At 39.5% G+C, this 27,752-nt stretch overlaps 2 protein-coding genes and 1 long non-coding RNA gene across 3 annotated transcripts; 2 read left to right on the top strand and 1 right to left on the bottom strand.

Annotated features, from left to right (window-relative positions):
• The first annotated feature begins 213 nt into the window (after positions 1–213).
• FETUB (fetuin B) lies at positions 214–10,029 on the top strand. Its single transcript, XM_079315654.1, has 7 exons — positions 214–529; positions 4,870–4,980; positions 6,365–6,452; positions 6,982–7,148; positions 7,975–8,088; positions 8,982–9,065; positions 9,542–10,029. Exons 1-7 carry the CDS (start codon positions 308–310, stop codon positions 9,956–9,958), a joined length of 1,203 nt encoding a protein of 400 aa, XP_079171780.1. The 5' UTR covers positions 214–307; the 3' UTR covers positions 9,959–10,029.
• A 7,495-nt stretch (positions 10,030–17,524) lies between these two features.
• On the top strand, positions 17,525–26,132 carry HRG (histidine rich glycoprotein). The gene is made up of 7 exons (XM_079314881.1): positions 17,525–17,818; positions 19,001–19,108; positions 20,075–20,162; positions 20,667–20,833; positions 22,487–22,603; positions 24,127–24,213; positions 24,823–26,132. The coding sequence occupies exons 1-7, from the start codon at positions 17,621–17,623 to the stop codon at positions 25,729–25,731; spliced, it is 1,674 nt and encodes a 557-aa protein (XP_079171007.1). The 5' UTR covers positions 17,525–17,620; the 3' UTR covers positions 25,732–26,132.
• Positions 25,785–27,116, bottom strand: LOC306806308. The gene is made up of 2 exons (XR_013775447.1): positions 26,942–27,116; positions 25,785–26,891 (listed from the first exon to the last, which is right to left on the bottom strand). It is a non-coding gene; the product is annotated as an uncharacterized lncRNA (long non-coding RNA).
• Between the last annotated feature and the right edge of the window lie 636 nt (positions 27,117–27,752).

Genomic DNA, 27,752 nt, shown 5'->3' with positions numbered 1-27,752 from the left:
TCCTTGCTATGAGGTCAAAATTGCATGAAGTGCCCAGTGAAGTCCAAACTAGAGATAGAAAGCCAGGAGGAAAAAATACTCTCTGGTCTCAGGGGGAGCAACAACACTTCTGTGAAACCTTGTAATCATTGACATAATGTTTACTGTTGCAGCTGCAGGTTTAAAGGTGAAGGTCAGTATGTGGTAAAGAAAGGGCGCAAGTTTATGAAGAGACACGGCTCCACTATAAAAGTGTGATCTTACTCAGATCTCAGCACCTCCATCCTGACTGACCACCCTGATCCGCAGCGCTGTCTCTCTAAGCAGAATGGTTTGGCTCGTTGGGATGCTCTTTGGCATGCAGGTGCTTTGCTCCTGCTTTGCTGCCCCTCCAGGCCAAGGAGCAGGGGCTGCCCTGCTCTCCCCCCGCTGTGATGATGCTGCAGTGGAGGAGGCTGCAGACCTGGCTCTCCGCCAGATCAATGCTGACCGGCAAGAGGGATACGTGCTCAGCCTCTACAGAATTGTCAGCGCCCGAGAGCAGCCGCAGGTAAGCCACCCTCTTGCTCAACATATGCCTCTCCCCATGTCTATTTCTTAGAAATATCTATTTGGATGAAGAAATATTTCAAAAGGCAAATGCAAAGCTCTATTCACAGGACTCCAGAGGCCATGTCAACTTTACGCACAGACTAGAAACAATTTTATCACACTGTGGGCAATTAGAGAGCAAATCTCAGTCATGACTCTGCTGCAGGCCCTTGGAATAGCTCCAGGCATCAGTTCAAATTTGATATGAAACACCACTACTCTGATTTAATTTCATTTTACACCTTCCTCCCACTGCCTTGAGCAGTTGGAGTGCAAAGGCTAGTAAGTCATCGTGTGTTTTGCACAAAAGATATGAGAACTAACAGGTGTAAGCACATCCTGCTTGGGACCAAGAAATTCCTTTACAGACCTCTAAAAGATGACTCATTCTCCAGAAGAAACCTGAAACCAGCCCAAGGACAAAAAATACACTGGAAATACCTACAGAATATCATTCACATTTCCTCAAGTATCGTATTTCTCTGTGTGTTCTTAATTTATGATGATTTTGTGCTACAATAACTGAATCTACTGGCATTAACTAGGGACAGCCTGAAATGAATTCACAAGGCCTGCAGCAGATTAGGCACTATGGAACTCTGCTGCTAGCATTCCCTGCAATGCCTGCTCACTTCCCATAAGCTTACCTGAAAGGCTGAGTTCTGAACTCTAAAGAAAATTAGGCTCATTGCCAGATGCTTAAAGATCTGTGCTGGCAAGGATATGACAATTCTTCCTGCTGCTCTTACAAGGACATGGTTCCTGCAGACACACTGTGGACTCCAGCAGCCTGAGATCTCACAGCTAAAGATGCTCTGCTGTGTTTTGCTCTATGTTCTCTATGTTGCCTTGCTCAGGTGACAGAATGTGCCCACTAAGCAACTGGATCAGTTCTCTTCAGAATTTTTCCGCATGATGCACGTGAGCTGGCCCAGAATCCACATCACCAGGCACGGAGTTAGGTGCTCAGGCCCCTTCCTGGGGCTATCTCATGGAGTTCAGCACTCAACCCCCCTCCTGGGGCTATTTCCTATTGACAATAGTTAGAGCCCCCAGTGACCACCCTAGAGTGTAGCATGGTGGGTGCAGACATGCTGTAAACCACCTCAGTTATCTCCCTACTTCTCCTTTCATCTGTGCCGAAGATATCTCAGCACAGGAGAATTTTGGTCCTTGGCTGTGATTTGTCAGTCACTCAATTTCCTAAAGACTTAACTTATTGCTTTAGAGCAAGCATACATTGTGGATCTGGGGGTTTAATTTACTTATTTACTTTATTATTTTTAAAAACCTATTATTGCATCCTGTAAATAAGGTGTTTCAAGACATTGCATTAACAAACTAGACATTCTAAGCCCTTTGTCCCATTGTGCTGCTGGGACTGAGTACATAAGGAGCAATCAATAAGGTCAAGGGGTTCATGGACAGTAACAGCCTTATGCCATCTCCTGTTCCTCTCAAAAAAAAATTAAGAAGTTTTTTTTCCCCTGCACCAGTCAGTGGTCGTTCCTCTCACTTCCTTAAGCAGTACTGAGGATAAAAACATTTTCAAAGTTACTTCAAATTCAAATCTGCCCTTAAGCAACCTGTGGTTCAGCTTTGCTCTAATTGAAACTAATGAGCCATCTGCTATTAACTTATATGGAAGTAGGACAGAGCTTGCTTTCATACAGGATACTCATGATTAGCTTCACTGACAGGCACTTAACCAAAATTACAAAACATGCCAAAACATTTTATTTCTTTCCCTTGCACCAGGTCACCCTGCTGCCACATCTCCTCTGGCTCCCAGGCTGCCCAGCACACATTGCAGCCTGGCACCAGCAGTGCTGAGGAGGGGATCTTTTTGGCAATGGAAAGATATACAACTTTTTATTCAATACTAAGCAGATATCAAAAGGCCTTTGCATAACTGTCTTTTAATGAAAATTAAAATAAGGATGATTAAACCTTCAGTGATCTGCTGAGCCCTGAATAAGCCCCAAATTATCCTTTCCCCAGGGGAAGATGATACATACAGAAGCAGGTAGACCAAAAGATGTGTAGACTTTGTAATAACCTTGTCTGCTTATTAAAGCTGCTTTTATACAAGAGACCTATAGGCAACAAGAAATACCATTTGGTCTGTCCTGATTGTGTTTAGTTTTTCTAAGATCACCATGCTTTATAAGCAATATTCATGATTCAGCTGAGGAAACCCATCTAACACCAAACACATTTGATTATAAGAACATTTCTTTAATGAGGTATTTGTGTGATTTGGCCTCAAGAATACCTTAACAACCAGTTTGAAAGCTCAAGTCACCAATTCCAAATATGAGACTCCTTAAAGATGCACATTTTTCTTGGCTATTTCTTCTTCATTTGGATAGTCTTAGTGATGTTTTTTTTGCTTATAGAAGTCATATTTAAAGTTAAAACTTGTACCAAATGCTGCACTACTCAAAAACACATTTTCAGCAAGTAGCAATTACTTTTTGACTGGTCTTACTTTGTGTTTACTGATTTAAGCTGTATTAGCTATCATATTAAAGAGAATTATCATCATGGCATTTAGATATCTTGTATGTAACAAGAAAATTATGATTAGTCCCTTCCACAGAAGGATTTCTGCAGCCAAGTGTGGGGATATTGCCACTGCACAAACAGCACTGCTGCACCTCAGAGTCATTCTTTGTCAAAATAACTTTTGATCTTTCCAGAGCCTCCAAAATGAAATTTATAATTAAACCTCAGGATTAGTGTAAGCAAGCCCTGAGATCTCAGTGCAAGTTCTCTTTATAGAACACTTAGGAAAAAAAAACAAGATGAAAATACAAAAAATAGTAGAAAACATGAAAAGTTGCATATGTAAGAATAGAACTAAGAGACAATGGTAACTAAACAATTTAATAATTCTTTATATTTCTTTTCTATTTGTTTTGCCCATTTATATTTAAAGGGTTTAGTATTACTAGTATATATGGTAGAGCTCATATAAAATCACCATCTCACAGACCTCTGTAGGATGTGATCAGAGTAGTTTGTATCTTTTGATCTGCCCAGAACTCCAGTGCAGATACCACTTAGTGGTTTTCTAAGCATTATGAAGACAAAAAAGACAGCAGAACTCCAGCTTTATAGGCTCTATGGACTGGTATTTAGTCACTGTCAAACAGAAGCCATAAGTAAAGCCAAAATTATACAGATATCAGCCCCAGACTTCCACAAGACTGTTGCCCCATTTAGTGTTTTCTTCACAAACCAATGAAATCAAGCAGGGATGAATGAACACTGCTGTCATTCAGTTTCAATATTTTTCTCCCTTCAACAAAGACATAGTCTAAACATGCAGCTAACGCTCACATCTAATTCTTTGGGATGGATAAATGACAGCTGCCCTCTTTCCAGTTTTCCACTAAGGATATAAATAAAACATGATCCAACTAAGCTGTATCCTTGATAAATATGCTGGAAAGGTGCTTACCCATATCTCTAGTGGAAGCAGAATGAGGAGCTGCACCATGCAGCATCTCATCTTCCTGCACTACATGATGCAAGCACTAGATAAACAGAGCTGTACTTTTAGTCCTTCCTTGTACTTCTTGTCTGGCAAGATGTTTAGCCAAAAGTTGAGCCTGAGTTGCTTTGTGCACCTTGTGCTGCAGTGAATTGAATGAAGACTTCTGGACTTAAGCACAGGTCAGAACTCCAGCACTGGATTGAAGCTTTAAGTGAGTCTGAGACATCCATGTGACTCCACAAGGTCTCTCACAGCACCCCCTGATAGCTGAGAGAATTTAAGCTTTTCTATCAATGTAGCCTTTGCCTCTTTACAGCAAGTGCAAAGCATCCACACTTGAAGAAGACACTGCCCTAAGAAATAAGATATTTCTCTTTCCAACGCCTACTGGGAATGTTCCATGTTACCAGTTTTTTATTAGCTGTGGTATTTATAAATCTCATTCTTATTTCAGGCAAAGTAACCTACTTTCACATCTGATAATAAAATGCAGTTGACAGTGAACACATCAACATGTTTAGTCTTTATTCTTGGTTCTGGTTGGTACCAGAATCAGAAGAATAAAACTGACCAAAGGACTATCCTTTATATAAAGCTGGCTAGCTGCATGACCAAACCTGTTCTAGCAGGACCTGAATTTCAGCTGACTTGCCACTTTTGCCATAGAGAGTGTTCAGTTTTCAGGATATCTATGCATCCCACCTCTATGTTTTCCATTTTCCCATTTCTCCTTTTTATGAGTCTCTATTTTGTTTGATACAAAACTGGAATGTGACCCTTTTGTTTATTGTTTTCAGGAGATCACTGGTTCTGTCTACTATCTCATCTTGGATGTAGTAGATACTGAATGCCATGTACTCAGCAAAAAGTTGTGGAAGGACTGTAAGACCAGATCTGCTCATTCAACTGTAAGGATTTCATGTTTCTATTTAATCTCACATATGATGAGTTACTCAGGTACTACTGATGGCAAAATCCCTACAACTTGCATTTTTAGTAGGCAACAAAGCTTAGGAAAAATCCAAACCCATTTTATAATGTACACAGTTTTACTTGGTATCTTCTAATCAGTTTATAGACTCGTAAGATTTACTTCAAAAAGTGAAAATTAAAATAAAGTTTTTGAACGGAGCTAATAAAGAGACCAAACTAAATAGCCACGCTAGGACACTATTAGAATAATTATTTACTTTTTATAGCAACCCTATAAGAGTTTATTTTAAAGACAGCCTGTCAAGGAGGGAATAAAAGGAACACTTTTATATAACAAGTGATTTTGGGTTCAGTTTAATTCCACTTTTATTCTGACAACTTTGCAAAAATTGCACTGAAATAGGAGAAAAATGAAAGCTCAGCAAAATAAGCTGCAAAGACAGAAAGTAGTCCAAGACTGTTGCTACAGGTGATCAAAACTGTTCTGAACAAGTGACAAAAACTCTGAGAAAATGAAGAATTACAAGAAACAAGGTTTATATATTAAAAAAAAAAAAGGAGATAGTTATGATTAAATTGTTCTGGACTGCTTCTAAGGCAAATAAATTTTAACTTTTCAATTAAGAACTAGGAAAAAACCAAACAAATTCTGCTCATTTCTCATTACAGTGTTTTCAGGAGAAAAAAGGCACAAAGCCTATATGGTTGATATGCCTTCAGTGAAGCCAAGAAATGCATGTCCAGAGGCCTTGAGTACACATGTAGGAATATCTAAAAATCTCTCAGAGAATATACTTTCAACTCTTAAAAATAAAAGCACAATGGATATTAACAGACAAATACTTTTTTTCAGCCATAAAGTCAGAGATTTTTGTGTGCAAGGATGACCCTACTATGTCACAAAACTTGGTTTTTTGGTCCTTCCTACCACTCTCCTTATGATTATAGGGAAAAGGGGGAATGTGGAAGACAAGTGACTGGATTCAGACACTGAATTATCTCTGGGTTTAAACTCTATGTCTGGGTTCCAGACATAGACCCAGCCCAGGACAGAGACCTAGGAGCACTCTGTGACACTTGGGCACTTCCCAGCTGCCAGAAGTGTGGCCCTGGGCAGGCCACCCAGCAGCCAAGCACTGCATCTCTATAGTTCAGATTCACACCAGGGGTTGAGCTGGCCTTTTATTTTTAAATGAGATTAATAGAAATGTGCTTTGTTGTCATTTGAGTATTAACAAAACTTTTGCCTTGGAAAGAATTCCATGACTGCAAAAAGAAAATGAACAACTCCATTCTAGGTATTAGATGATCAGTAAAGGGTGCAATACTAATTGTTTTTAAATGTTTATATTATTTTAGGTTTACGGTCAGTGCAAAGCAATTATCTATATTAATCAGGCAAGAAATATTGCTCATCTGAATACTTATGAGTGCACTTTACAACCAGGTATGTCTTTAATATACACTTTATAAAAGAACTGGAAAAACTCTTTGCCAAATAGCATTACTTTAAATTTTAAATGTAATTATGACACCACAGTATCTCCATTAGCTTCAGCTGCCCTAATTTTTCAAGTCAGTGATCATAAGGCCAGGGAGGTGCTGCAGCTCAAAAGAGTTCTGTAATAACTGTTTTAACCTCTGTGACACTCAGCAGAGCCTCTATATGGGCTTTTACCCTCTGAACCAAAAAACTTTTTTGTGGGTTTGTGAAAGGCAAGGAAAAACAGCAAGCCCACTGTCAATAGGTTGAATTTTTCCTTCAGTATCTGCCACCACTGGAACATTTTTATGGGTCTGCAAATACATAAAGATTCAAAATTATTGAGGGATGCAAATCACATATTCTTACTCTGGGGGAGTGGAGGACAAGTGGGCAGGGTTGTGGGCATAGGTGCATTTACAGTGACCTACACTGTCAACATGCTTTTATGGTTATGCCTTCTCTAAAGACATTGTTGTGTTTGCATGAAAAGTTCCAAGCAGATATATTTGGTCAATATGTCCTGACTGCCCAGTTGATGATTCTCCAAATCAGCCTAAGTACTTGGATGCTGCTGTTCTAAGTCTTGCCAAGTTCAATGAGGAGAGTGAAGAAACTCATTACTTCTCTGTCCTCAATGTCACAAGAGCTTCAATGCAGGTAAGCCAAGGTTCATGTGACTTGTTTTAGACCTCAAGAATCCTTCTATTCAGAATACTCCTGATGTTCTTGATCCAATACTCTGATTCCATTTCTTGAAAAAAGAAGGGCTTTATGCAAAAGTCAAGACATAGACTTGCTTTCGAAGTTCAGAAAAGCTTCACTGTTAACTCTTTCTTCTTCCACCACCATGAATTCACAAGTCCCTGATAGAAAGTATTTAATAAAGCACAGTCATACCTTCCAATAAATACTTGTAATTCACTGAATGAGTCTAAGCATGATTTACAACTAATTTTAGACTAACAGAGACCTCATGATCTCATGGCTAAATCCTCTTTGTTTACCACAAAGTCTCTCTAATAGTCAGTATGTGTAGATAGCAAAGTAGTTTTTCTTCTTTGTCTAAACCATCAGATATTACTACAATATACCATTTAGTCACTTCCATTTTTTAACTTCAATTTCAGAAATAGTAAAGCTATCCTGTTAATTAAAACTACCAGAAATTGTCAAAAAGACACTGAAGAGGGTCTTTGGCTATGTATTCTATATGGATGCTAACTTATGACAAAATCTAAACCCATTTCCACTATGCCAATCCATGAGTTATTACGATTGTGCATATATAAGAAGTAAAAAATGACCAGGCAATAAAGCAGCCCTGGCAAAAAAACATTCACAGTTACACAACTAACAGTAATGCCCCAAGTATCACCTGTTCCAGACTTAGCAGGAGTTTTTTATATATTTCAAGGTCAGTAGAATTCTTTATTCTTCCTGACACATGCAAAAGTTCTAATTGCCACTGGCCTCTCATTTACAGTGGGTCGTTGGTCCTGCATATTTTCTGGAGTTTTTAATTCAGGAGACATCTTGCTCCAAAAGTGACGCAGTCATTGACATCTCGAAATGTGAGCCACTTCCACCAGAAGTAGCTGTAAGTACTTTTCCTTGTATAAACACCAGTTTTCCAGATACTATGCTTCCTCAGTGAGTATTTAGTATTTATCTCCTTGGCTTTTTGCTGACAGGAACCAAAACCCACAGTCATCTTTTTATGGATCGTAGCTCTACAGTGTTTTGCAACTCTACAGACTGCTTTACAATAGAGAAACATTTCAGTAAAAGTTCTGAATGCTTAGCAGAAGTTCATAAGCAAAGAAAACAAAAAAATATCATCCAGAAAAAGGTGGAGTAGCCATTGTCTTACAAAAGCAAATGAGTCTAAAGGATTTCTTCCAAATAAGCAGACAAAAATAATAAATCATAAACAATGCAAGAAGAGTATATTCATACTACAGTCAGGTCAGCTAAGGAAAACACTTAGGAACTAAGGAAAAATTGTAAGAGAAACTGGAAGACTAAATGAAAGTTTTGTCAATAAACAACATTTCAAGCCCCATGTTACGTGAGACCCAAGCCATGATACCTACAGCCCAGTACAAACACAACTACTAGCAACAGCATTTTTTCATGGTTTCTTTCACTAGTATGGCATGACATTGGTTCTGTGTGGAAAATTATATTATGTTCCATGCAAAATTTGCCTGCATAGGGATATTCTGCTGCAGGAGAACTTAAGCAAGCTGTTGTAGTTCGGCTTTAAGTAGCCAGCTTAGTTTTGCTATTGTGTTACCTAACCCTCCTTTGCAAACACTGCCTGCCTTTGTGAGGTTGCCAATCTCAAAATAAAAGTTTGCCCAAGCTGTTTATCCCTAAATATACTTAGAAGCTACAACTATTCAGCCTTTCCTAATTACTTATTTTACAAGACAGCAGCTTAGTATCAGGGCTTCATGTGAACAAAATGCTTGTATTTTCTTCTTACAGAAAATCGGTTTCTGCAAAGGCTCTGTAGTAGACAATCGTCAAGAACGGTTTGTCTCAATATCCTGTGAAATCTACAGTCATCAGGTATTTCTTAATGTAATCTTAATATTGCAAGGGTAATACTCCTTTACAAAACAGATATTGAACTCTTGAAAGCCTAGCTTTTTTAAGTTTTCTTATTCACAAAGACGTGTGCTTCAAGAAAGAGATAACGCCAGATCACGAAGAAATCTCTCTTGTGATAAAACAGACTCTTGTTGGGTGGATAAAAAGGCAATAGAGTGACTACAGAGACAATCCTGCAGAATGTGTTCAGAATGCTCTACAGTGAAATTGTAAATCACAAAGGGAATGCAGGGGGATATTACTGTAGTTACCCAAGTTTCATGCACCCATCTCCACTGGCACAAGAAGTTGTTACATCCATTTATCCTTTGAGCTTCTGTTCTGTTTTTGAAGGACTAGAGATGCAGCAGATCTTTAGTGTGAAGGGTAATCTTCACATCTGAAGGAATTTGGAATTGTTTCAATTTAGATAATGCTTATTCCTTGTTATTTAGGATCCTACCACTGAACAGGAAAACCAGGAAGCTAATCAGACACCTGGAAAATCCAGTGAGGATCAACAGGCTTCCCCTTCAGATGCCAATCCTTTCTCCCCACACCTGGAAAAAACAGTGGGCTGGGTTAAAATTCTACCCCCTTCAAATGAGGACATCACTTTCCATAGCCTACGAGAAAGTCAAAATGAAGATAAAGGCAGAAAGCCAGTTCCTCCTAAGGCTGGAGGATCTGCACACAGTAGTGATGGAGAAAAGACTCAAGTAAACAAACCAGACTTGACCAAACCAGTCACTGGACCAGTTATTCTCCCTTTTCCTGAAGAACCTTCTCTATCAGATTCATGTCCAGGAGAAGCAAAGCAGGCAGACGGCATCCTCCATCCTTTGATAACTAGAAAGCCGACCACAGCCTAGCCAGCACCTGAGCACCTCAATTGCCTGCAATAAAATAACAGCCCAAATGGCAACACGGTTTTCAATTTGTGCAATAAAGAAATTATTTATTACAGTCTTCATCTTGGCATTCTCAGTTTTATGATTGGAAAAATAAATTTAACTAGGCCATTTTCCAACAAGGTATTTGGCTTTTAATTCTCAAACTTCCCCCATCAGGCAGAGAATGAAGGAAAGGTAACTTTTATGGAAGACAAAAGAACTTGCAGGGCTGGAACAGCCCAAACACATCAAAAATATCCTTGTTAGCAATACCTGTCAGGGCCCAGTGTGGGATGGCTGCTCCCAAGGGTGGGGAGATGGAGCCAAGTGTGACACCAGGCTGGGGGCAGGGGTCTGTCCTGGGGTGTCGGAGGGAGGCGAGCACAGCCAGGGATGAAGCCAGGCTGTAGGAAGGAGCAGCTCACTCCCTAAGTTTGGGGCAGGGAGGCAGGTCTGAGGCCAAGCTGTGAATGTGAGCTAGCAAGGAATGGTCAGGGGCTGGTGTGGTTATGGGAGCCAGAGGCAGGCACTGCTCAGAGGTCTCCCAGCAGGTCTGCAGTGCCCAGACAGGTGAGAGGCTCCAGGTCTGAACCTGCAATGCAGCAGCAGCTGGAGCTCAGGCAGGAGCCCAAAAGCTGCAGCCCTGGCCTAAAGCAGTTCCTGAGGGAAGCAGGACAGGTCAGCCCTGGCCCTGGGCTCCCCCCAGCACTGTCCCCACGGTCACCAAGGAACAGCCCTGGTGTGCTGAGCCTGGCACCCAGCACCAAACCCTCCCGGAGCAGGGACACTCCCGGGGCCTTAGAGCAGCACAGCAAGTGACAGGGCATCAACAGGGAACAGCACTGCAGCCCTGGAGGGCATTAAAAGCTAGAGAGGTTTTGCTATTTTGTGAGTAAACTTCTTAATTACAATGTGAAGAGTTTAGCCTATTTTTTAATTTGCTGTAAAAATTTTCAAGAAAGATTATTTTTTTCTTAATGCTTCATACCTCACTTAAAGAATGTGGAAGAGCCTACACACGTGTGAAGCCTCTGCACGTAATTCTGGCTGCTGAAGAATTAAATCCAGGCTATTGAGATTGTTATGCTCTAGTGATGCTGCTGTGCAGGAAAAACAATGATTTAAAAAATCAGCCTAATTCTTTCTTGAGATAGGTCATATTAACTGCTTTATAATAAAAGCCACAGGGACACTCGACAGCCTGCAGCCAAGAAAAATCGATTTCACTAAAGTCAGGCATGGTAATTGTACTGACAAAAACAAATATAAATAAATGAGAAGACAAGAAGAAAAAGAACAAACATAGGAAAGAAATGTCATCTGTGGCCAGGAGTACACTGATATTTGCAATAATTAAGGGGTTTGTAAGAGACCATAAAGCCTTTTTCCAGTTGCCACCAGATCTGTAAAACCATTTCTTCAAAACAAAATCAATAAAATATTGTTTCTGAAGCTTTTATGATACTGTATCATCCCTAGAGATCCTGGATAATTTCTACATTTAAAGAACCTTCCAACCAAAAATTATGGTTTTGTCAAAGTATCCTGGCATTTTGCAAGTTGATTAAAATGTATTATTTTATTATTATAAATAAAATATAAAGTACTATTTTATTTTGAATGGGACAAAAATAATATTGAAATATTGTGTAGAATTATATTCACAGAAACTATGCTTGCATTTCCAAATGCAAAACTCTTACAAACATAAATTTGATATGAAGGAGTAATTTAATTGCTTCAAAGATTAAAGTAAGCCAAAAACTGATGTGTGAAGCAGATCAACTGAGCCAAAATAATTCCATTTCAATCTTACATTAAGAGAAATTTCAATATATTTTGGGTTCATTAATTTCAGAATAGAAAAGGTTACAAAATCAAATAGTTCTTGAAAACTCCTAAAATTTAACTTCTAGCTAATTCTTATTGCAGTGGAGCTCTAGGCTGTGTCAGCATTCCCTTTTTTATCAAGTCATCGAATTACAGCATCTTTTTCCCTCGGGAAGTTTCACCTTTGCCAGCTCAGGTTTCTCTAACACAACCACTGTGTTCTCCTTCCCTGGACAGGAACTGCTGATCTGCCATATGCCAGAATTTGGGATCCCAGGCACTGCTCCATGCCCTCACACAGAGCACCCATGGCTGCCTTTAGTGAGTCAGGGAGCAGAGCACTGGGGCAACAGCCTGCCACATTTCAGGGATTTTCAATATGCTGGGTTTGCCCCTCTTCTCAGTTAATCACCACACTTCTCACTTCTGCTGCACAGTCCTTTTTATTAACTGTTTGCATGTTGATTCTATTCTCACTGTGGCTCCATCAGTTTAATGACACTACTGAGACTTTTATCGACATACACAACCAGATTCTTCCCCTAAAGGAGCACTGAGGAAGAAATCAGCTTCATTACCTGCTAGTCACAGCCAAGAATACTCCATTTCACTCAGTTCTTTCTCTTGACTATGGCTCCTTACAACAGTAAATTGAACAGCCACAGTGAGTGAAGATAAATGAACTGGAGCTGGTGTGAACATAAGCAGGGAAACTGGAAAATCTGGATGCACAGTTTTGAGAACTCCATCTGGATACTGTTCTGTTCTGCAGATGAGGCTCAGAAATGACATAATTTCCCTAACTTGGATCTTGGATTTGTGTTCAAAAACTCCTCTGATTTAAAAATAAACACCAGAAGGGGTGTTTATCTGAGCAGTAACTGTACCTCTAGCACAGATCAACAAGGCACCAGTGGTCAGTGCAGAGTCATGAGCATTTCCTCTCTTTGCTGTGGCCACTGCAGCACAAAGTCCATACTCAGTTTCAGTGTCACCTGGGCCCACCGCCAGTGTTTGCCATAATAGAGTCTGATGTCCAAGATTAAATTCCTGAATTACAAGAAGGAGTCTCAGGTTGTATAGTTTCTGTGTTTCCTTTGTCCTCAGGACATACCTGGATACTGCAGCACTCCCATATGGCATTGATATTATTAACAGCTGGTAGCATTTAGTCATCAGGACTTCAAATCCTGCTGCTGATTCAGCGCCTTTATTCCAATCTGTCAGTGGGCCAGCACTGCAGCATTTGCCCTCCAGCACACTCACATGGGCAGCCTGTCTCCACACAGTGACTCTGTTAAAAACACACCCAGGTAGTGCTGAACCATCTTCTGGCCTGATCTCAGCTTCCAGCCAATGTGAGCAAAGCTGGGCACTAACACACGCCGTGTCCCTCCAGCCACGCCCCAAGTGCTCCTCACCTCCTCCCAGGACTCTCAACTGTTACACGCTGCTTGTCCTTGTCTGGCAGAAGACAGGCCAGTGACACAAAGAAACCCTTCAGCCAGTCCTGGAGATGAGAAGCAGATGGATTTGGGTAGACAATTCCCAATTCACTTTTTCACAATTTTGTTTTATGGTTTTTCAACACTTCCTGATCTTATGATATAATATCATCCCTTAGTAACTTGTTATCTAGGCAATGTCCAGCTAAAATGTGGTCTGATGTTTATTTGAGCAAACATTCTGATTTCACATGAAAGACTTTTTTATTCAAGCACAGATAAATGATAGTCAATGACCTCCAGGACAGATAACATTTTTATCTGATATTTTCAAGCCTTTACCTCAGAATATAGGTGAAGGCACCATGAATGCAGAAATAGGAATATTCAAAGGAAACAGAAGATTTAAAAAAGCAAAACCCAGACATAAAGTTCTTAAGATGGGTTTTAAAAACAAATATTTTATAAAATAAACTAAATATAAATTATATTTGTGTGACTTCAAAACCTACTTATTGCATGCATTTCATATTTAAGCATTTTCTTTTGCATCTGAGATGTAGAACTCCCTCTGACTCCATTCTTAACACCAAATTTTTAACCTCACCTTTCCCCCAGTCTCTCAAGCCCCTCTGCATAAAGGTCAGTCTTTGAACATATCCTTACAGTCAACAATTTACAATTAAACTGTTTTTTTCTAAAAAGCAATTTGCAGCCAAAGACACTGAGGATGAGACAAGGGATACTGACACCTTTTTATTCCCTATATTAGTCCTTGAGGCCTCCCAAGCAACAAGACTTCTGTAACTACATTGTCAACCTGCTCACTTGACAGTTTGTCTCCTCCAAACAGCTTTTGAACTTAAGGTCTCTTGGAATGAAATTTGATAGACAAGGTGATGAAACTTCTACAAGTTTGATAAAAAACTGATGACTGGTAAAGAAAAATAAGCTGCAGGCAGAAAGGAGAAGCTGTAGTTGGAGCTGCTGCTCAGAAAACCATAACCAAAGCAAATTTGTCTAACATTGCATTTGCATTGGGGGAATCCTGTTTACACTCTGCAGATAAAAATAAGACATGTCACATTTACATGCTTTTCCATCCTACTTGGGGGCTTTCCTGTTACGTGCAGAGCCACCCCAAGAACTGCAAAATTTTGGGTTTTGCATCAAGACCAATAAGGTCTGAAGCTCTGGGGAATTTCAGACTGAAAAAAACCAAGAAGCCAGCCCAGAATTCACCTCTAAGCAACTGGAGCCACACATGTCTGTGTTGGCTGGGCTCTGGCTTGAGAGCAGCTCAGTGTGAGGTGGGAAAGGTCTGGCTGCCTGCACAGGTGACTGAGCTGTGCCTTGTGGTGACACCAGCCTGGGCACCAAGTGCTCCTGCAGAAGGCAGAGAACAGTCTGCTCATAGCAGTTGAGCTCCCAAGAAACCTGGGATATCTGTAAATAGTTACAACTGTACTTTAGGAAAGTAGGAATTGGTTATTGTGTCTCATCTCCTTTATGTATCAGCTCTCCTTTCCCTATCCCTCTAGTTTAAAGTTATATTTATTACACATTTCATACAGTGTTTTTCAAGTGGGGAAGATAAGCCTCTTTTTGATATGTTGTTCCAGTGTTCTGGAGAGGTTTAGGATGGATGCTGATTACCACATCCTTAAAGTCTGGATGTGGATCATCTCTAACTGTTGCAAGTCAAGCCTTGGTAAAAGTCATAAATGAGGTTTTGATACACTAAGCAACAGAAATACCATGTTTGGATAAATATTTCTATTCCTTCCAGCAATCTGTCTAGAGAGATATGTTCATCTAAACAGCACACAAAACTTAAAAGTAATAAATATAAAAACAAAATAAGTTTTTAAAAAGATACTAAATCGAAGGAGAAGTGATAAAAATACATTATCCCAACTTAAATATAACCAATATTTAATTAACTGCTCTCACTGTGCCTGGAATTCTTGTCAATGTTGTACTTTAATAACACAGTCCAATCTTCTTTTTCCAAAGAAATCAAGGACAAAACTCTCTAGAGTGGGAACAGAATCCTACTTTATGTCCGCAGTCAATTTTGCAGGAATTGCACATTTTCCACTGTTTATTCATACTGTTTCAATTTCATACAAAAAATATACATAAGCTATGGTAAAAAAAAAATATGAGTGTCCCAATGAACAACCCAGAACAGAACAGGAAAAAAAGAATCTGCAAACAACAGACGGCTGAGGGAATTATGCTATAAATCACCTAATCCAATGCCTTTCTTCACTATCACTGCCCATTTGAAAAAATTAACCAGTATTGTAATAAATGCATTGGGGTGAAATTTGGAACACAGCAATAATGGGAGTTTTATTTTTAACTGATGAGATATATTTCAAATGTCTTTGATTATTTACACAACATTTACTTCACTGTTGTTTTTTTTTTTTTCATCTCCTGGAAGAGACTCTGAGTAATTATAATGAAATATTATAAAACCAAACCAAAAGAAATCCTTATTTTATCAGAACAGCTGTACACTCAGCTCAGTATCCATCTCTCCCAGTGGCAAAAGACAACTGTGGTTAGAAGAAGCTTATGACCTGCCCCTCTCTGCAAACCTTTCCCTTTGTACTTTTTCAGCACCCAGAACCATTGTACCAGGGACTCCAAAGGGTCCTCTTCTGCTGAATCCTTCTAGTATCCAGGTAAGGACCTGCTGCCCATGGATTTTCTAAGCAATTTCTGTCCCCAGTGACAGCATCTGCATTCAGACCATTCTGTGGCAACAAGTTCCACAAGTGAGGGGACTTTTTTGAACCATTTAAAACTTATTCATGATGATTTTGGGTGCTCCTGGTTCTAATATTGTAAGATGCTCCATTTAGCTTATCAGAGAACTGTTAAGTGTGTCCTGAACTAACTGTGAACAAAATCTACTGCTTCAGCTCCGTTAATTTTAAAACATGATTTCTTAGACAACAGACATGCTAAGAGGTGGAGTTTTTTAAAATAAAGATTAATAAAATGAGGCAATTGTTAAGAATGATTATTCACTGTATTTCTGAAAGTTTCTTAAAAAAAAAAAAAAAAAAAAAAAGCTAAAAAAACCTTCATGGTTGAACTTGTAAATCCAAGCAATAGAATCATTGAATGCTTTAGGTTGGAAGGGACCTTAAAGATCATCTAACTTCTGGCCCCAAATCAATTATACAGCCAGCACCTTTTCTGTGAGAAGCTAATCCAATCTTCACATCAACCTAGATTTGGAAAATTCCTCATATAAGTCTGACCAAGTAATTTTGGACTCATTTTGCATTTTTGTATTTTCTTATTCAGTGTTTGGTTTTTGTATTCCATCTTCAGCCAGTCCTTGACAAACAATTACGGCCTTTTAAGAATGTCTTAAACTATCCTGAATAAAAGATTTTGAATTCAATGAGACAACATCTCATCCTTTCTGTTTAGGAGACGATATTGGCATATCTTTGAATGGTATAAATCTTACTAAGTACTGCATTATTTTATTAAATACAAAAAGAAAAATTACCAGCAATTCTCTAAAGAAGTCTATGAAGGCTACCAGAGCCAAAAAGCACATGGAACTGCTCAGGTTGTGAATGCAAAGGCAGCTTTATTCATTATGCTTTAGGTAACTTCTTGCCATACCTAGACTACATGGCTATTAGGCCACTCAGTCCCTTTCTGAGTACCAGTCTGAAATGATGTAAAGCTGATGGAAATGTGCTCTAAATATTCATCTAGAGGAGTAGTGGGTATTCACATAGCAGCTACAGTAGCAGCTACAGACCACCAGCCTGCCGTGCACCTTGAGCTATATTCCTTTTCCACCTGAATGATTTTCTTATTTCCCTTTCACTAGTTGCCTGGTGGTTAAGGACCTGTAGAAACAGGGATATGGATATAGCCATAATTTAACCACAAATATTTCAGCATATTTTCAGTTCAACTGTTTTAATAGAAAACAGAAGACCAAGGTTGTGTAATATCTGCACACATAAACTGGACCTTCTTACTGCCAGGTTCAGCCTTGCACTGTTAGAAGTGCTTTCCAGGGTAAAGCACCATTGCACAATGCCTGCTTAAAGAATCACGAGCAGGCCCTTTCATGGGTAGTACAGGGAGTGTTATAAAGCCCACTTTCCTCAAAATCTGCTCAATCACTATATAATCATTTACTTGCTGTTTGCAAATGTTAATCCAGGGTCAAGGTAATGGCTGTCTGACACGACACTTAAATTTATATAAAACCATGCCCTTTTAGCATTCATTTATGACTTTGGTGGGCTGCTCTGATTTTAAAAGCAGGCTGGCTTTATCAGGGCATGGGCACAAGTGATCTAACACTGCAAACAAAATGCTGCTTTTAGCTTCAGCTTTTTTTCTAACACTACTGCAGTGCTCTAATGCCCAAAATGAAGCAAGCACTACACCTGCAGACTGTAACACCATTGAAACAGATGCAGGAGTGGCCCTGGATTTGGTCAACAGACATCGCAGAGATGGTTATGTTTTTGGTTTATTCCGTGTTGCTGATGCACATGAACTACATTTAGTAAGTATGAACTTAAAAGCTAATTTACACAAGACCGTGATTTTTAAATAATGAGCCAGGTCATTAAGAGCTTACATTTTACTATTACTTTATTATTATTATTACAGCCCATAACAATTGCTTTTACTAGAACAATATTGATGTAATCCAATGAATTAGTTGTGATTTACACCACCTCAGTATTCATTTGTGTATGCTTTATTGCACGTAAGCTTGATTTCAAACAATGCTGAGTGGCCTCCCTACTCTTGGTCAGCAGGATGCTTGCATAAGAGATGCTCTGAACAGCTTTATACAACTCTGGAAATTAATCTGGCCAGTCTGCTGTCTGGTTTCAGACATTAAACTCGAAATTTACATTCAGAAGATTTCTTTAATCCATGAATGTCTAACATCACTTAGACCAAAATATCCTGCAAGATTGGTATTTTGTTATTACCTTAATTTCAGAGATGGCTGAATAAACTGGTGGAATAGGAAAAAGGCAGAGGAAGTCAAAGGAGTTGCTACTCTGCAAAACAGGGCAGGGACTGGATACAGAATCCCTATTCATCATTTCTTATTTCCTTCTTATGTCTATTTCTGTTTCCCAGAGAAGATCCATAAGCCTTTCTCAATGACAGTCAAAATGACTAAACAAATCAATAGCTGAAAAAGCAACAGAATAAAAATATCTTTAACTGGTAGCTTTTAGCTGGTAAAACTGGTATCCAGGCACACATGCATTGTCCTAGAAGTCTTTAACACTGGCATTTTCCCTACTTGATGAATGTCAGATTAACAACAGACACTTCTCATAGATTATCAACAAATGGATAAGAGGCAACAGTTGTAAATTGCAGGAAGGAAAATTCTGACTGTACATAAGGCTAAAAAAAATAATGGAGAAAGTTGTTAAGTACTGGAATGGTTCAGAGAGGTTGTGGAATGTCTGTCTTGGTGATACACAGAATGCAATTGAAAATTTTAAGTTTCAACTTTGCCTTGAGCAAGTGGCTGGGCAAAATGCCCTCCAAAGATCCCTTCCAGTCTGAACCCCTTCTATGCTTGTCAGCTCTGAAAAACCTTAATAGAGAACTAGGGAAGCTTCATTAAAGATTAAGCCCATAGACCTCCAAAACAATTTCTTTCAGATCAAACTTCTTGTCTACAAACTCTTTTTTACTTGCACTTCTCTTCCAGGGAAATTCAACGGTCCTCTACTTAACTTTGGATGTGCTGGAAACTGAATGCTCTGTCTTATCCAGAAGACACTGGGAGTCCTGTGAACACAGTGACACTTATCCAATGGCAAGTACTGTCATCTGCACCAACTCATACACCAATAATGCACTAACTTGACCTTTATCTGAACTGCCCAGAACTTTGTGTCACAAAACCTTCAAGTGAAGACTAGGCTTTAATATGGCTCATTCTAACCCAAAATCTATCTAATTCTAGAATTGTTAAACATATGCGAAAGATTTGGGAAAGAACTGACTCTTCAAATAAGTATAGCTTTATTTAACTTGTTGTCTCAAAGGGACTATATTCCACATTCCACTGCTTGCAGCAGAACTTATGTTTTAAGGGTAATTTGCTGACAACTAAAGGGCACTAGAAATTATTTTTTAAGCATGTTCCTGGTATATGAGCCAGAAATACCAGTGGTATATTTTGTCAGTTTCCTGTCATAACATTTGAGGTGTGACAATATGAAATATTGGTAGTGTCAGTACATAAACAATATACAGCAATACTTGTCCTTTCTCTTGCACTCCAATGATGAGAACTCCAGTCCAAAACTTTTATTGTGATACTATATTCTGATACTATGACAAAACATAAAGTAGAAAGGTCAGGAGGAGAGAAGAGAAAGCATTTATTCTTTTATCTTAAATGGAGAAAAAGAATGGATGAAAATGTCCATTCACTTTTGACACAGGTTTGTGTAACCTGGCATTCTAACTTCCCCAGCCATCTTGTCTTATCCTACCCTAAATAAGTATCAGGACAACTAGGAAAGTTGGTTCAGTTTTCCACTGTCTACTCAATTGTGCAAACTGACAATTAAAATAAAAGCTCTTGTAGAGAGAGATCCCATTTTATCTGAAGACAAATTTGGAGTGGTACCTGATCAAACATTCCATTAATGACCACATCTGTTATTCTTAGAGGTACTGCACATTAAAAGGAGGTATAATTTCTATGATCGCCTACATCCAATTAAATCCAGGGAAAATAACATCATAATCATGTATTCTTTTTTCCTCTCAGGACTTTGGGCAATGTAAGATTATCACATATACAAACCATCTGCTGAAGAAACCTCAACTATATGGATTTAATTGTACATTAAGTCCAGGTAAAATAACCACTGCTGTATGCCAATGCATACCTTAAACCAGCCCTCATACCAGAGTCTTTACACTACCAGTGGATGAAAACCGTAACAGTTTCATTCATCTGCTTGTAATTCATATTTTAGATAATTCAAATGGAATGTTAAGAATGAGTAATAGAATTAAGGTTACCCTGCTCCTCTAAACCAGACTTTATTGATGTCAGATGATATCACCATTCCAGTCTACCAAAATATGATAATGAATATCAGAACAAATGTAAACTTGGGAAGACTGGACGTTTGGGGTGTTAGGATTCTAAGGTGATTTATAAGAATATCCATTTTCATGGGTTTGGGGTTTTTTCACATTACAGGACAAACCCATATTTGTGGAGCAAGGGACAGGTATTTCACTTCCAAAGAAATGCTGCATTTAAGTTTCTTATTATGAGTTCACATTAAAGGCATCGACACACCGCCAAGAGTATTACTATCCACTGTAATATTAGTAATTTTTTTTCACAGTTCCATCCGATGTAGTAGAATGCAAAGATTGTCCTGTGAAACTTGAAGCCTTAGAAGTCACAGAGCAACATAAAGACATTGCTGAAAAGGCCCTGAAAAAATTCAACAGTGAAGGCAACCACACAAGCAACTTTGCTGTGGATAAAGTTGAAAGAGTTATAAAGATGGTAAGTGGCATTTTCTCCTAGAATTATTTAGAAATTACACAATTTTATGAGAAGCTCTAAGGCCATGGGATCAGAAGTCAAACCCTTCTAGGATCAGATCTAAGTTGAAGGTCATACTTTAGCAAAGACTTGTTATCAACTTCAATTTAGGTTTGTGAAAGCATAAGGATTTCTCTTTTGCTAAAGAACTGTGGCAGTGTGTTGGCATTCAGAATTCAAGGCCTTCTTTATGTACATATTTTAATTTTGAATGCCTATTTACCTATCATGACATATATGAGCTTATTTACTACTGAGTAGACTTTGAGATGGACAGTCATGTATTATCACAGTCACACATTTTGTCAGTTGCAGACAGATGATTTTTTACTCTTAGAATATTTAGCACACGGGTACAACAAATAGTGGAACATGCTCAACATCATTTTGACTCTTGCTGCAGAGCAAAGCAGCACTCTGAGGATGGGAGGTGAATTTGTGCTGTAACTCTTGAAGAACTTCTAGGTCTGCTAAATATCTACATATCTAAGTGAAGTCAGCATGAAGACATCCTTTGGGTGATCTGAAGTATATTAATAACAAAATTTCTTGTTGGTAGATACTTGGAGACTCACTTAAACAGCACAGGATCATTTTGCCAGCACATGTGTCAGCTCAGGACACCTCTGTAATGAGGTCCCATGGCTCCCACCATAATACATGTTGATCTTGGAAACTGCCTAAATGATAACATATCAAACCCATGTCCCTGCAGCTTTTAATATTGCTCAGAAACCTGCCAGTGTAGGCACTGTAGCCCTGTGCACAATGTATCCCTACTGCCATTTAAAAAGGGATTGTTTTCACATTGCCTGGGTTCATGTGTTTCTCCCCAAACACTTTGTTTTCACACTTCACCATCTTCAGCTACAGCAACACTTTGCATTGTACCACTGATTTTAACACTCAGAAACTATGAACTACAATAAAAAAGCATACCATCAAGTATGTGCATGCACTTTTAACCAATTTAGTTAAACTAGTAAAACTCATGTGTGCACACATGCTAAGGACACCTTCAACACAGACTTGAAATAAAAGTACTGCTATACTTGGAAATTAAAATGAAACACCTCTTTATGGATTTTAATAGGATCACAAAGGCTTTCTCCTGTGTTCATATGGAGTAAGAACTTCTCAATAACTAACGCCCTTGGCAACAGAGAAAGCAACATTCTCACAGTAACTGGCAGAATTTCACCTCAAACTAACATCAGCACTGCAATACTATGCACTCTCATCTCAGGAAAGGGATGGTTGCCATCCAATAGATCTCTTTACTTTCACAGGAGAAGCAGTTCAGTTTAGGGAGAAGACTCTAAGGACACTACTTCCTAAAAACACAGGCTGTAAAAGTAACAGATTTTATAAAACACACGCACTAAACAAAGAATTAAAGCAAGTGTTCCTGGAAACTGCAAGGGTGTGAGATATAAATTATCTAACCTGTTTCTCTTGATGAATATGTTATGTGCATGAACATTTCAACAGGACAAGTAAGGCAAGCATGAGGTAGATGGGATTTTGACAATAAGATGATGTATGGTTGCTTTGAAAATTACAAGATTTTAAATACACCCAGTTACCACTTCTTCTTTGACCTCTTGGTTTCAGACTGCCTCCCGTGAAGGTCACATTTTAGGATTCTCGATAAAAGAGACCAACTGTTCCAAATCTATGCAGGAAACAGATCAGGCACTGGAATGTGATTTTCTGCATGACTGGCACGCTGTAAGTAAAGTCTTAGAATGAGAACTGATAAAATGGGTGGTACCAGAAAGACTCTATCAATATATTTTCAAGTGTTTATTATAAGCATGTACCCAAACTCAAAACTAAAAATCCAGCATGTCCAAGCCCAGATCCTAATTTTACAGCTACTTCTTTATCTTTTTTCTTATAAGGAAACAGTCTGAACTCTCAAATCTTAATGTAACTGGAATTTGGCATGTAAAAGGCCTAGAGTTTTTCAGGTTGTATCTGGCTTTTGCATTCTAATTGTGGCCAATCCCTTGCAAATCATACATGCTATGCCCATATAAACTTTTACACCAATATGAGTCATACAACGTGAAAAAAATACATGTCTTCTGTCATCCCAGTGAGTTCAGGGTCACTTTTTTTCTTTGCTGCAGAGGAATGGATAGTGGAATAATTCAAGCTCATCTGCAGAAAACTATCAAAATATTCTCTTCATCCCATTTTTCCATTACTATAATAGTCTACACCAAAGAAACAGCTAGGCAAGATGTCATAATTTCAGAATAAATTATTCCCCAGAAACTAAATTGAAATAACTAAATAAAACATGGAAAAAATAAAATATGTAAAACTTTTGGTTTATATACATACATCACCTTCTCTGGCTTTTTATACTCCAGAAGACTGGAAAAGTTGGTGAATTAACTGTTAAGGGAACCACAAGTTCACTAGAACAAAGCATGAGGCAGATGGCTATAGAGGGTCTGAATTCTGTTCTCAGTACTGCCATCGCTGCTGTTTGTATGTAAAATTCCATTACCATTTGTAGTCATCGATTGCAATGGGCTACTAATGGCCCTCACAAATAGCAAGATAAAGCATCCAGTACAGAGAGCACACACAACCTGTCACCTGAGTTGTGTGCTCTATCACATGAGCAATTCCACACACAATGACTGGACAGCGGGAGAAGGTCTCAGTAAACAGGATGCTAAGAGAAGTAATGTAAAAAAATTACAACAAATTGCTTTTTAAAAAATAAATGGAAGAAAGCTCTGCCTTGAGCTTTGTCTGAAGCAGCATAGCTACACAGTGCCAGGTTTTGAGAGCTTCGAGCAGAATTACAGAATAGTCTAATCTGAACAGATGTTTGACAAGCAAAGACAGGAAAAAGAAAAAGAAGAAAGAAGAAAAATCAGACACCCAAGGGTACTTATTTTGGAGGCATCAGTAGCTGGCCAATCTCTCAGATACCAAAAGGGAAGCAAGATGCAGAGTACTAGCCCTCTAGGTGCACATGGCAAAGTGCATCTAGAGTGCATCACACTCTAGATTAAGAACCCTCAAAAAGAACCCTCAAAAATGGCACGTATTTTAATCATTATTAACCACTGGCAAGCATTGGTTGGAAGGCTAACTGGCTAAGTTATGTGAACACAGGTGTCAAAGGAATAGCTTAACTTGTAAAATGTTGAACATTCAGTAGTTTGTATTAATTCCACCACAAGAACCCAGATGTGCATTGTGGGCTTTTTTCCTTGTCTTTTGCTTAGCATACCGGATTCTGCAAGGCAAGAATTATCAGTGATGCAGATGAAGCTGATGGAATAGATATAAACTGTGAAATCTACCATCCTTGGGTATGTACTCAGTTATGGATACATCTCTGGCTGTATCCTCATGCAGGCTATAGCAACCTTGCTCAGTCCAGACTGGCAGATGATTGTGACATTCATGCCAGTTTTCTGTTGCCTGGGTGTGATGCAGCACATCAGCACAGACTGACCTGCAAGTCCTAGGTCAATCAAAGAATGAATTAGAATTCAGCTGTCCCTACTTCTCCTTCCAAGTGTGTCTTTTCTCAGTTTAATCACTTGACTAAGTGTGAGTAGAGATTGGCAAACAAGTTCAAAGAAATTTTAGAAAGCAAAAGAAGGGGAAATTATGTTTATTTTGGTTTATATCACAACAGCTACTCCGGTGTGGATTTGTTTTGATCCATCACAAATATTTCTCAGCTGGTTATATAATTTTGACATGGTGTACTGTTTCCAGCAGATTTTCAGTAACTTGGTATTTTATTATCTAATCCTTCTCCTCCATTGTGAAAAAATGCAGATTTTTTTTCCTTAAAGATCATCAGACTTATGAATGCAAACCTACTAACTCTCACCTCTCTCTTTCTCATAAATTTCTTCTGCCCTATCAACACCTGATTAATACTTCCTCCCTGGTGTTTTCATAAACAGCACCATGGCTGTGGGCGAAGAGGGAAATATCCACACAGACATCCCCACTATCATCATCATTTTGGTCACAGACCTCGCCATAAGCATCACCACAGACATGAATGCCCCCCCTCTTCTCAGTCCAGACCTGAAGACCCCGAGCATAATCTCAAATCCAACAAGGAAGATCAAGATGGCAACGAAGAACCTTCTACTCCCCCTCCCCTCCTTGATGAACCAGACCACCACCATCCTACTCCACCTCCTCAGGGAACAGACCATGACCACCCTCCTCACCACCATGGACCACCCTGTCCTCCTCCCCACCATCATGGACCAGATCATGACCACCCTCCTCACCACCATGGACCAGATCATGACCACCCTCCTCACCACCATGGACCACCCTGTCCTCCTCCCCACCGTCATGGACCAGATCATGACCACCCTCCTCCCCACCATGGACCACCCTGTCCTCCTCCCCACCATCATGGACCAGACCATGACCATCCTCCTCCCCACCATGGACCACCCTGTCCCCCTCCTCATGGCCCAGGTCACCATCATCCTCCTCACCATCATGGACCACGCTGTCCCCCTCCTCCAGGACACCCTCCTCATCACTGTCATCACTATCACAGACATCATCACAACAAGACAAGCATACCAGGGAAGTATTTTCCATGCCATGTAACAGGAGCTGTCTATCGCATCCCAGTTCTAAGCCAGCAGGATTCTCTCACACCTCCCACTGCAAACTTTCCTGAACTATCCCAATGCAACCTTCACTTTTGCAGCATTGGTTCAAAACTAAAGGAAACTACAGAAATTCCAGGCTTTCCAGATCACCCTACACAATCAGAATCATGCCCTGGAAAACCTAAATTTGACCTTCCAAAAATTTTGCCTTTATTTCCTCGTAGTAAATGAAAACAGCACATGGAGAAGTGGGAAAAGCATTCAGTTTCTAGGAAGGAGAATCACTGAAAATAATCATTAAGTATTTCAACCAGCTTTTTCATTCTGGCTATCTCAAGCTCCACTGTAACTGAAAGGCTCAAAATTCTGAGTCTCTAGATAATGGGAATGGGTAAAAACCTCCCCAGAAAACTCCTTCAATTCTAACAAAAAGGAAAATTCCGTAATAGTGCAAATTGCCATCTAAAATCTTTCATTTTTTCATCATTCATAGTTATAATGTACATCTCCAAAGAATCTGACCTAGAGGAAATTTGTCTGCTTCCCATTGAAAGTAATACATGACATTGCATTCATGCTTTATACAGATTCAAAGAAAATAAAAACATGCAAGTGTTTCTTTCTTGACACAGTCTGTTTTGTTTGTTTGTTTGTTTTTTACTACACATAATTAGCTATTAGATATTGAACTAGAAATTATATTAAAAAATTAAGGTATTCCACACAGCAAGCTCTAGCATAAATTGACTAATGGAGTTTGGGCTATCACTGTTGTCTAGAAATGGTCTGAGAACTGTTAATGACTTGCTGTCTCACTGCAGGGTGGCCTGCACAGGTGCTTCTATCGCTACAGCTGCTGGTGGTGATACACAGAAATATTGCAGTCAAGGACACCCTTCTCAAGTAGTTCATAATTGCTCTCAGGGGAAGAGAAAAGCAGATGCATGTAATAACTCTTTCATGTAAATGTTTTCTTTATTGCTGAACCTTCCTCACTGGAAACTGAGTTGGGAGGAGCAGGAAGAAAGAACAGTGGTTCCTCTTTATACTGCAGCCCACTTCAAGGTCGAGTCCATTCAGACTGTCCAGGAACCAGAAAGCTGGTTCAGAACAGCTATGTCATAAGCAAGAATATGGGATTAATCTCAAAAAGTTAGTAATTTGATTGTCCAAATCGCTTTTTAATGGCATAAAGTGAAATACAGTGCAAGGACCACATTGAAGAAAAAGAAACAAAATGACGACTCAGTGTGACTGAGTGAAGATTGACTAATTTTTAGCAGTCTCTTATCGTGTATGAACAAACTTATTTCTGGTGCAATTTATCCACAGACTCTAAAATGCATTTTCTTTAGTCAAAACTTGTAGCAAGTATGATGACTTGGCCCTGGCTGGGTGCCAGGCACCCACTAAAGCTTCTACTGACACCCACCACAGCTACAGCCTGACAGGGGAGAGAAAATATAGCAGAAGGCTCATGGTCAAAGTAAGGGCAGAGAGATCACACACCAAATATCTTCACAAGCAAAACTGACTGGACTTGGGCAAATTGGTGTATTGCTAATCAAAGTAGAGTAAGAGAATGAGAAATAAAGTCAAATCTTCAAAATACCTTCTCCCCACCCCTCCCTTCTTCCTAGGCTTAAATTTACTTCTGATTTTCTCTACCTTCTCCCCAGCTGATGCAGCGGGATGGGAATGGGAGTTGTAGTGAGCTTCTGCCCCTCAGTTTTCCTCAGGATAAGGACTCCTTACACTCTCTCCTTGCTCTGGCCAAGGATCCCTCCCATTGGAGGCAGTCCTTCATGAACTGCTCCAGTGTAGGTCCTTTCCATGATGTGCAGTCCTTTAGGAACAAACTGTTCCAGCATGGGTGCCCTCACAAGTCCTGCCAGAAAATCTGCTCCAGCACAGGCTTCCACAGGGTCCCAGCCTCCACTGGGCATCCACCTGCCCTGGTGTGGGGTCCTCCATGAGCTGCCAGTGCATCCCTGCTCCATCACTGACCTCCAGGGGCTGTAGGGGCACAGCTGCCTCGCCATGGTCTCTTCCATAGGCTTCCATAGGAAAATCTCTGCTCCACAGCAGTTCCTCCCACACATTCTTCATGGGTTTCTTCATGGGTTTGCATAGCTGTTTTTCTCACATATTCTCACTCTTCTCTCTCCTGTTTTTTGCCAGTTCCTTTTATTTTTTTTCTCCCCTTTGTCCACTATGTTATCCCAGAGGCACTACCACCAGCACTGATGGAC

The sequence above is a fragment of the Erithacus rubecula genome, assembly GCF_903797595.1.
Source record: "Erithacus rubecula genome assembly, chromosome: 11".
Lineage (NCBI taxonomy): Eukaryota > Metazoa > Chordata > Aves > Passeriformes > Muscicapidae > Erithacus > Erithacus rubecula.
The sequence above is the reverse complement of the archived record's forward strand: the minus strand, read 5'-3'. Positions and strand labels throughout refer to the sequence as shown.